The sequence below is a fragment of the Bidens hawaiensis genome, unplaced genomic scaffold (genome assembly GCF_021521415.1).
Source record: "Bidens hawaiensis isolate Kalapana, Puna unplaced genomic scaffold, B.hawaiensis_p1.1 tig00035581_1, whole genome shotgun sequence".
Taxonomy (NCBI): Eukaryota; Viridiplantae; Streptophyta; class Magnoliopsida; order Asterales; family Asteraceae; genus Bidens; species Bidens hawaiensis.
This window is the reverse complement of record NW_027496199.1, coordinates 28,043-39,269: the sequence shown is the minus strand read 5'-3', so window position 1 is coordinate 39,269 and position 11,227 is coordinate 28,043. Positions and strand designations below refer to the sequence as shown.

The following is an 11,227-nucleotide window of genomic DNA, read 5'->3' as shown; positions in this document are numbered from 1 at the left end:
CGTCTCTGCATATTCGGCTGCTCGCTGTGCATCTGAGGCAGCCATCTGCTCTGTAATCCAGTTAAATGAGGCAGTAGTGTTAGCTGAGAACTGATCAATAAGTCCAAATATACCCTCGAAAGAGTATCGGCTATCGTGTGATGAACTGGGCCGGCCCCTGATGAAGATGGGCCTCCTGTCTGATGGTAAGTTCGGCGGCGATATTGTCTGGGTGGTGATTGTCGTCTCTCATGCACATCCTGAATCATCATCATCTCTAGCGGGTCTTCTGGGTCCCACACTTGGTTGTTCTTGTCATAGAATCTCCACACACCTGGGCTAATTTGCTGAACCATCTGCATGCTCTCACAGTAATCAAGGTTGAGAGCGATCGTGTGTGGGCTTGGAGTTCCTTCTGTGTCTGCACCATAGGCTTGGTAGAGGTTGTAGATCCAGGGACCACCAAAGATTGGGGAATTTCCTCGGGCAGTAGCATTTATCATGAAAAGTTTGCAAAATAGCATAGTGATATTGCATGATATTTCGTTTTTCATGCAGTATAATGCCCAAAGATCCTTCAGGTTAACAACCCCCTCACTCTGTCCTCTAGCGTTAACGGTATGACTCAAAAAACGATAGATGTACCTCATCAGCGGGTCACGCAGTGCTGTGCTTTTAGAAACGCTTGGCATGTACGTTATTGTTCCATAACTTAACTGTTCCCAAGCTTCTTCCTTTATGGCACCTGCTACGGCTTCATCATCATCACCTTCATCTGTAAATGTTGTTTTTGCTTCAAACCAGATGTCGGTATCAGTTTCTTCGCCCGTGTAAATACCCAAATCTATTCCCAGCTGGGTGACAGAAGTTGTATGCCAAACACCCCCACAACGAAACTCGATTGCCTTAGTATCCCACATGTCAAACTTTTTCTTCTTAAAGTTGAACGAGGCTAGGAATTCTTTTGTGAGTTCTGTAACTGAATCCCCAGTCTGGTTAAAAACCCGTCTCCAAGGTCCCCTCACAATGATTTGATAACGGTCCCATTGGTTTACGTTTCTTACTGTGTCTTCACATGCACGGAAGTGGGCTTCTGAATATCTATTGTTGAGGTACGTTAATCTTTCGTTTGCCAATTGGTCCTTTTTCTTGTGGTTTCCGAAGACAAGGAACGCATGAAAATCTTCCCCATACTCAGCCATTTGCAATTTACACTTAAATTAGTCAAAACTCATGAAATATTTTCATTTTGCTGAAACAGAGAGCAAAGCACGGCGGCGTGCTTTCAGAAGCACGGTATCGTGCTGCTGCTTCTGGTTCAGTTCATTTGATGTTTGACTTTTAGTTGACCACGACTCGTGTTGTTTTGTGCACAGCTCATTTTTTTATATCAATTTTTAACTTACTCAGACTCGAACCCTCGTTTCTAACCGGTTATATCAATTGGGTTTAACGATAAGTTGGGTATTTATGTCAAAACCCAAAAACCCGAATTGTTTCTTTCAATTAAACCCTAACTATCAATCTTTCAACAATCTATTCATCATAAACAAGCATAATAACCCATACCCTCTTCGGGTTTTGACCCAATTTCGTCGATTTGGAAATTTTTAGGGTTAATCTAAACCTAGAATGACGAATTTGGACAATACAATTCTTAAATTAACATACCTTAGGTTAGAATTGACGAATTGATGAAGAAATTAGCAAAACAATTGAAGGTCGGCGGTTTTCGGTTCAAAATGCAGTGAAAAATAGGGTTGGTTGTGTGAGAAAGTTATTTTATCAAGTTAAAACTCGTAACTGCACTGACACTAAAAAAACATGCCCCGTGCTTTTAGAAGCACGGTACCGTGCTGCATAGTGCAGAAAGTACTGTTTTGTTTATTTGTTGTGCTGGTTTGTTTTTAACTGGGATTTTATTTTCTGGTTATTTTAAACTTGGTAAAAACATCCTAAATTTCATTAAAAAAACTAAAAACATAATTAAAGATAGATGAAATGAAAAGTACAACAACAATTCTCGGGTCCTAACACATAGCACTAGCGGGAACAACTTAAACATGAGACAAAGTCAGAACTTCAACGGCCACCACTCCCGAACAAGTCCTGGATGTGTGGTGGTGCTCGTTTGGCTTCCAAAAGTTCGTCAAGATTTTTGTTGAGCGTGAAAATTTCTCTGTTGAGAAAGTTAAGTTTGGAAGTCACATCCTTGTGGTGGCCATCCACAACATGGAAGTTTTCGAACCTAAGCAGGTCGACTTTGTTAATCAACTCGACTACTCGAGCTTCGGTCTGCATGTTGCTCTCAACTTGATCTCTTACGATGCATTGGAGTCGCATGACTTGTTCCTCGAGGAGGGAAGAATCATGTTGTTTCCCCTTTTTCACTGGCTTCCATTCAACCCGTTTTCCTTCCATTTAGGTAGTTTTATGTTTGCTGTGAATGGAATAGTGAATTTATGCATGCATTATGTAGAGACTGGGAAGTTGAACACGGCACCGTGTTTTTAGAAACACGGCCCCGTGCTGCTAGAAGAATAAATGTTTCTGAGTCAGAGAATTGTACGGAGTCAGCGCGTATCATGCTGAAGATTCTAGGGTGACCACGGCGATGTGTTTAGGAAAGCACGACCCCGTGCTTTTTGTCACAGTGAATTTCATTTTTATTTTCAACATGATTCACGATCCTGAATTTGTTGAATGACGTTTATTATGATAATTTGGAAGTTTGGTCATCTAAAAATTACTTTTCATTAAATAAATATCCTAGAACAATTTCGGGATAAGCCCGGGTTTCCTAAGAAAAGAAAATAGTCGGGTTAAGCCCGAAGTCCTAACACATTGTGCTTAATGCACTTGATTACACATAAAAACATAAATTTAAGTTTCCTAGAGTTCCCCGAAAGGTTCTCCTCCTCCGAATGGTCCTGGTGGTGGAAAATACGTGAAACCGAGAACTTGAAACTGGAGTTGCTCGTTGATGTCTCGGAGTTCCATTTTCATATTTTCTACCGATTCGGTGAGTTGCACGAGACGCATCTCCATAAGGAGATTCATTTCGGTGAGTTCTTTCACGAGTTCTTGAAGTTTCAAGAGAAGTTCGGTTTTGGAAACATGGCGGGCATCGTTTCTCGGATTTCGGGAAACGGGGATTGCTTCGTTCATCTCAGTTGGCATGCTGAATTTTTAGAAGTTTTTTGGTTTTTGTTTTGGTTTGTGCAAGGAATGCAATGACAAAAGGTGCCTTTTATAACCAAACAGGAAACCAAGCACGGCACCGTGCTTTTGGAAGTACGCCCCCGTGTTTTTGCTCTGACAATTCTGTTACAACCAGTCTGACTGAGATTTTTGCAGCGTAGATGCCGGCCCGCATTTTTAGGCACGGGACCGTGCTTTTGAGAGCACGACCCCGTGGTTTTTATATTTTCTAAACTTTTTTTTTTAGTTTAAATATTTACTGGGCCTAGCTTTTAGAAGGTCTTGGCCAGACCTTATTTTCTTAATTTCCTAATCAAGAAGTTTGGAGAGTTAATACCTCCAACACTTATTTAAGTGGACCGTCGATATATGGCTTTAATCGATGTCCATTTACCTTGAACTTCTGGCCGTTTGAATTTGAAATTTCGATGGTTCCGTAGTCAAAAAATGTTTCAACCACGTATGGACCTATCCATCGGGATTTCAGGTTTCCAGGGAAAAGACGTAAACGAGCGTTGTATAACAGTACATGATCGCCGTCTTGAAATTTTTTGTTTCCTATTAAATGAGCGTCGTGTATGCGTTTAGTCTTTTTCCTTGTAGGACCATGAATTTTCATAGGCCATTGTTCTCAGTTCCTCGAGCTCACGAATTTGATCTTCCCGGTTTGCTCCGGCGGACGTTAGATCAAAATTCACTACTTTAAGGGTCCAGTAGGCTTTGTGTTTTAATTCTACTGGTAGATGACTTGCCTTCCCGTAAACGAGTTTGAAGGGTGTCGTTCCTATTGGAGTTTTGTTGGCCGTCCTAAGGGCCCACAATGCGTCATATAATTTTTCTGCCCAATTTTTGCGATTCATCCCCACACTTCTTTCCAAAATTCTCTTAATTCCTCGATTCGAGATTTCCACCTGTCCACTAGTCTGCGGGTGATATGGTGTTGCCAGTCGGTGGTGAACCCCATATCGTGCTAAGACCTTGTCCATCAGGGTGTTACAGAAGTGAGTACCTCTGTCGCTGATGAGGGCTTTTGGCGTTTCGAATCTTGAGAACAACTTTTTCAGAAATCGTACAACTACTCGAGAATCATTAGTGGGAAGAGCTTGTGCTTCTACCCATTTAGACACGTAATCGACTGCTACAAGGATGTATTTATTTCCGAATGAGTTAGGAAATGGCCCCATGAAATCTATTCCCCATACATCAAAGATTTCACAAATTTGAATGCCCTTTTGGGCCATCTCATTTTTTGATGAGATGTTTCCGGCTCTTTGACAAGCATCGCATGCTTGGATCAAAGTATGTGTATCTTTGTATATAGTAGGCCAGAAAAATCCTGCATCAAACACTTTCCTGACCGTGGTGGCGGTACCGTGGTGCCCGCCTGTTGGTCCTTCGTGGCAGTGTTTGAGAATGTCTAAGGCTTCCTTACCTGCTAGGCACCTTCGAATGACTTGATCCGCACCTATCCTAAATACGTATAGATCTTCCCAGAAGTAAAACTTAAGGTCGGAGAAAAATTTCTTTCGCTGTTGATGGGTAAGTCCTTTTCTGAGAATCCTACAAGCTAAGTAATTTGCGAAGTCGGCATACCAAGGACTTTCGTCTTTTTCCTTTATCACGTCTTGAATGTGCATGAGGACTTCATGTGGGAAATTATCATTGATAATTTCTTTGTGAAGTTCTTCGGGAGTTGGACATTCTAAACGTGAAAGATGGTCTGCGGCTACATTATCTGCTCCTTTCTTGTCTTTAACTTCGATATCGAATTCTTGGAGTAGTAGGATCCACCGGATGAGTCTAGGTTTGGCATCTTGTTTGTTGAATAGGTATCGTATTGCGGCATGATCAGTGTAAACTATGGTTTTGGAAAGAACTAGGTATGATCTAAAATTTTCAAATGCAAATACTACTGCTAGTAACTCTTTTTCTGTTGTGGTGTAATTTTCTTGTGCATCGTTAAGAGTTTTACTGGCATAGTAAATTGGGTGAAAGTGTTTTTCTTTGCGTTGTCCGAGTATGGCTCCAACTGCAAAGTCACTTGCATTGCACATGATTTCGAATGGAAGGGTCCAATCGGGTGTGGTCATGATTGGTGCGTTGACAAGTTTGTCTTTTAGTGTATTGAATGACTCAACACACTCCTCAGAGAAAACGAATGGTGCGTCTTTCTCCAGAAGTTTGGTCATAGGTCTTGAAATTTTTTAGTAGTCTTTTATGAAGCGGTGGTAGAAACCTGCGTGACCTAGAAAATTTCTAATGGCTTTGACTAAAGTCGGTGGCGGAAGTTTGGATATGGTTTCTATTTTGGCCCTATCAACTTCTAGTCCATTTTGAGAAATCTTGTGTCCTAAAACAATGCCTTCCTTTACCATAAAGTGGCATTTTTTCCAGTTGAGTACTAAGTTTACTTCTTCACACCTAGCTAACATTTTGTTTAGGTTTTTCAGGCAATGATCGAAGGAGTCTCCAAAGACTGAGAAGTCGTCCATGAAAACTTCCATAGAGTGTTCGATCATTTCAAGAAAGATGGACAACATGCAACGTTGGAAGGTGGCTGGAGCATTACATAGTCCAAATGGCATTCTTCGGTAAACGAAGGTTCCGTACGGACATGTAAAAGTAGTTTTCTCCTGATCTTCAGGAGCAATGGGAATCTGAAAGTATCCGGAGAATCCATCAAGAAAACAGTAGACCATTTTTCCAGATAATCGTTCGAGCATTTGATCTATGAAAGGAAGTGGAAAATGATCTTTTCTCGTGGCATCATTAAGCTTCCGGTAATCAATGCAAACTCGCCAGCCTGTGATGGTCCTCATTGGTATCAACTCATCCTTCTCATTCATTACGACCGTCATCCCTCCCTTCTTGGGTACTCCCTGAACAGGACTAACCCAAGGTGAATCTGAGATCGAGTAGATTAATCCGGCATCAAGTAATTTGATTACTTCCTTCTTCACCACATCTTGCATGTTGGGATTGAGACGTCTTTGATGTTGGACCACGGGTTTGTATTCTTCTTCCATGAGGATTTTGTGAGTACAGAAAGAAGGACTGATGCCCTTGATATCCATGATCTTCCATGCGATAGCCTTCTTGTGGTTTTTGAGAACCTTAAGAAGTTCGTCTTTCTCTTCTTTGGAAAAGTGAGATGAAATAATTACTGGAAGTTGTGAATCTTTCTCTAGAAAGGCGTATTTGAGATGTTTTGGTAGTTCTTTTAACTCTAAAGCTGGTGGTTCTTCGATTGATGGTTTTGATTTTTCATTGTTTTCAATGATTTCGCATATTATTTCTGATTCTTCTTGGTGGTTATTATTGAGATTTTCGTTTTCTAAAATGGGTTTGTTGAGTGTTTTGTCTAAGACTTGTATTTCTAAGGGAGTATTGATGGAGGAATCTCGCATATAGCAACTTACGACGGAGTCTATGATGTCAACACAATATAAAGTGTCATCGTGCTGTTGCGGATATTGCATAGATTTTCCTATGTCAAAAGTGATTGCCTCGTCATTGACCCTGAGAGTGAGTTTACCGATGCAAACATCAATGATAGCCTTTGCGGTGGCTAAGAAGGGTCTTCCTAGAATTAGAGGTACACTTTTGTCTTCCTCCATGTCTAGAATCACAAAATCTACTGGGAAAACAAACTTGTCAATTTTGACAAGCATGTTTTTAACAATGCCCTGAGTATATTTAATGGATCGGTCGGCTAACTGAATGCTCATGCGGGTGGGCTTTGGTTCTCCTATCCCTAGTTTTGCAAAAACCACATAAGGAATTAAATTAATACTAGCTCCTAGGTCAGCCAAGGCATTGCTAACAGATAAATTTCCTATGAGACAAGGGATAGTAAAGCCCCCTGGATCGGTCATATTTGTCGGTAGCTTGCTTTGGAGGACAGCCGAACATTCTTCACTTAGGGTGACATGCGAGAGCTCCTCCAGCTTCCTTTTGTTTGTCAGCACTTCTTTGAGAAACTTGGCATATTTTGGCATCTGAGCAATATCTTCGACAAAAGGGATGTTAATATGGAGTTGTTTAAAGAGTTATAGAAACTTCCCATACTGGGCTTCCAATCGCTCCTGCTTCAGTCTTCCAGGGTATGGAATAGGTGGAACATAGGTTCGGACTGGCTCCTTAGGCTGGATTATGCTTGTTGGGGTCAGCCTTTCTTGTGTTTCATCAGGAGACTTCTTTTCCATAACTGGTTTTGAAGTTGGTGAGACAACAGTGGTCGTACTGCTCCGGAGTGTAACGGCGTTAGCTGTTGCATTTGGGTTGGTGATTATGTTGCTTGTAAGAGTGCCAGGTGGTCTTTCGGATAATTGTCGGGCAATTTGTCCGATTTGGGTTTCTAGGTTCTGAAGTGATGCTTGTTGACTTTTAAGATCGGCTTCATGTTTTAATAATACTCCGCTGATATCAACAACTCTTGAGTCGGCTTTCTTTTCTGCTTCATTTGTTTTGGTCATTAGTTGGATTAACATTTCTTTGATCTTAGAGTAGCTTGGGTTTTGATTGCTACTAGAACTTTGATCTTGGTATTGAGGTTTAGGCTGGAAAGATTGATTCATTGGTCTCTTTTCGAATCCGGGTAAAGGTTGAGTGTTACCTCCGTCTTTCCAGCTGAAATTCGGGTGGTTTCTCCATCCTGGATTGTAGTTGTTGCTGAAAACGTTGTTCTGTCGAGTGATGAAATCGACTTCTTCCATGGCCATAATGACTTGTTTACAGTCATTCGTCTTATGATTTCCTCCACAAGTATCACATGTGAGTCTGGTTTTTGATAGCTCGGCTTGAAGTTGTTCGAATTTTTAAGAAAAGGGCTTCAAGCTGTGCAGTGACAAGAGTGTTGGAATCAACGTGGTGTATTCCTTTATGGGTAGGTGTAGATCTTGGTGGGTTGTAAGAGAAACTCTTCTTTGCGGCGTTCTCCAGAACTTCAAATGCTTCGTTAGGTGATTTGGATCCCAGGTCTCCACCAGCGATTTGGTCGATGGCCTGTTTGTTTTGACTGGATTGTGCGTCAAAGAAAGTTTGTACTTGTAACCATATGCTCAGTCCATGATGTGGGCATCTTCTTAGAAGACTTTTTTTTATCTTTCCCATGCTGCGTGTAACGACTCATCATCATCAGTCCGGAATCCGGTAATGCTACCTCGGTATTTGGCAACTTTATCGGGCGGAAAATATTTGAGGAGGAACTGTTCAACTATCTGGTCCCAAGTGGTTATGGAACCAGAGGAAAGAGATTCTATCCATTCTAGGGCTTGGCCTCTCAGAGAGAAAGGAAAGAGTTTGAGTTTGATTTGATCTTCCGAACAGTTTTAGATTTTAAAGGTTCCGCAGATTCGTAAGAATCGAGATATGTGAGAAAGAGGGTCTTCGTCGAGGAGACCATGAAATCGAACTGAATTTTCCACCATATGAATGGTGCTAGATTTGATTTTGAAATTTTCGGTGATTTCGGGTGGAGCCACTCGATTGCCGTAGCCTTCGAGAGATGGCTTGGCATACTGGCTCATGTTTGGCTCATTGTTCTGGGCCGCCATCATTTCTTCGGTTTGATTTTCTCCTAATGTGGTGGCGTCTACTAATTCGTCTTTGATTGCTTCGGCGGTTTCTGTAGTCCGTTTACGAGTTCGTCGACGAAAGATTCGTTCCGGTTCAGAAATTGGAGAAACAAGCTCAGGCTCAGAAGTAGAGGACATACATGGGACTAAATCAAAATTAAACACTAAAGTAAAAATTAGCTAAAGTTAGACTAAATTAAACTATGAGTTAGGCTAAGCTATTTTAACTAAACTAAGGTCTAAATTAATTAAGCTAAAGTAAGGTAAGGTAAATAATGGTAAAAAGTAGGATAGCCATAAAATTATATATATATTTGAGTATTTAGTAAAAAAAATAAAAGTAAAACAATATAAAATAGAAGTTAAAACTTTGTACAATTATAGACAATGATTAAATTAAAACTTGGATCGTTCTTAGAAACGTACCGTGTATCCCCGGCAACGTCGCCAAAAACTTTGATGCGTGTGCGCGTGTAGTAGTATAAAATATGATGGATGGAATGATTTGATTTTGCACAAGATCGTGTTTTAAATTTATAAAAGTGATTTCTACAAAGACTAGACACACAAAATAGGCAAGTGTAACTATCGCATATGTAGAATAGTATTGGTAAGAACCAAGTATCGATCCGTGAACACAAAGGTTTCTAATAATAAATCGTTGTTTCACTTTAATCGGAAGTTTCATTAATTTTGGGGTTAATATTTTTAACTTTTTATGAAATGTAAATACTTATATATAATATATAGGTGACCAAGACAAGAAATTCTAAACGAGTTGTTCAATTATGCGAAGGTTACCATCTAAGATCAAGAATCCGCTCCATTTTAGCATTGATAATTAATATGTAGACATGTGATAAACTTACCATAGCAATATATGATAGATAGCTCCTTAAACCTTAAGTGAGCATCTTTGGCACTAAGGAGATGATATGCGCATTTTAAAGTCCACCCTTTCCTAATGTCATACCATCTCAATGATGTCAATTTAAGTTGGCAAGTAGTGTCGTAAAGTAGAAAGATTATAATTGACTTCAATTTCTCGAATACCAATTCTAACAACTTCGGGTGGTTGTAGTTCATCACACAACCTCCCCTTGGTTGATTTAAGTAGGTTATAATTACACATTCCGTTAACATATGGTTTCTTTAACAAATTTGATATCCTAAGCACAACCATTTTCAGATTACCAAGGTTTAGAAAAATACACCATAACTTATATCTCATCATTTCTAAGTACAATATAAGGATCCATGTTTCGATAATGTATCAAAGTATTTCTATCTTTCAAGAATATGAATCGATCATGAACGATTGCCAATAAGATTGACAACCACCAACTTTGAATTGGTGATTTAAGATGGTGAAACATTTCTCATCAAAAGATAATTGTAATATAACCATGTACTTAACTAGACTACATCACATGTCTTGATTAATTATCAAGTAAAACAAAGCTTCTTCATAGATTTTAGATGGTAAAAGGAGTTTAGCTCATAATGAGCATGATGATAAACATTAAGATGATTGATAATAACAAATACATGATTAAACTTGGAACAATCTAACCAAATGTAGATGAATCCATCTTCTTAATAATGGTAATGATGGTTGATGATGATGATGATTAGTGGTGATGACCTCCAAACCTTCAAACTCTTCACTATATCTTCAAAGTGAGTGTTAGTGTGTGTTTTTATAAGTGAAAACCGGAGAGAATTCTTTTCAAGGCACACTTGATGAATGCAACATGAGCCACTATTTATAAGCAATCTGGATGGTGAGGCACAGCCCCGTGCATGATGAGCTCGGCCCCGTGTACATTTATGACATGTGCCAGATTTGTTTTGTCTTTTGTGTGAGCTGGCAACGGCCCCGTGGTTAGCAGGCACGGCCCCATGGTTTTTGTGACATGTGCTCAATTCTCTTTTGTCTTTTCTGCATTTCCGTCCATGGCCCCGTGCATGCTGAGCACGACCCCGTGCTTTTGTTCTCAGATTTTGTCTTTTCTTGTGTCAGAAGCATGGGGGCGTGTTTCTTGAGGCATGGGAGCGTGTTTCTTTGTTTTCTTGTGTTTTCTTCTGTTTTTCTTCGTCTTTTTGCTTGTTTCTTCGTTTGGGGTTTGGTTTCACCTGAAATTACGTTTTATTATGATAAGTAGCCTTTTATGCTATGTTATTAGATAGAAATTGCAGTTTTTAGAGATTATTTGATGCCGAAAAGATGTATATTTCTATGTACATCAAACATCCCCACACTTGAACATTGCTTGTCCTCAAGCAATCGTCTTATAAATGTTCTCTAAAAACAGCAAATTTAGATTATAGCTATTCCTTAAGCGAGCTCCAAGAAGATGAAACAAAATAACCAATCTTTAGTGATAAATAAGAGGGAACTTTTGTTTTTATGAGCTTCTGTTTATGCAAAACGTCACGTTCTCGCAATGTTCACTCACACTCGGTTTTAT

The 11,227-nt window shown here is 39.9% G+C and overlaps 1 protein-coding gene across 1 annotated transcript; it reads right to left on the bottom strand.

Moving 5' to 3' along the window:
- Nucleotides 1-256: 256 nt before the first annotated feature.
- On the bottom strand, nucleotides 257-8,201 carry LOC143587593 (uncharacterized). The gene is made up of 4 exons (XM_077068841.1): nucleotides 7,197-8,201; nucleotides 5,750-7,150; nucleotides 625-1,162; nucleotides 257-335 (listed from the first exon to the last, which is right to left on the bottom strand). Exons 2-4 carry the CDS (start codon nucleotides 7,053-7,055, stop codon nucleotides 257-259), a joined length of 1,923 nt encoding a protein of 640 aa, XP_076924956.1. The 5' UTR covers nucleotides 7,056-7,150; nucleotides 7,197-8,201.
- Between the last annotated feature and the right edge of the window lie 3,026 nt (nucleotides 8,202-11,227).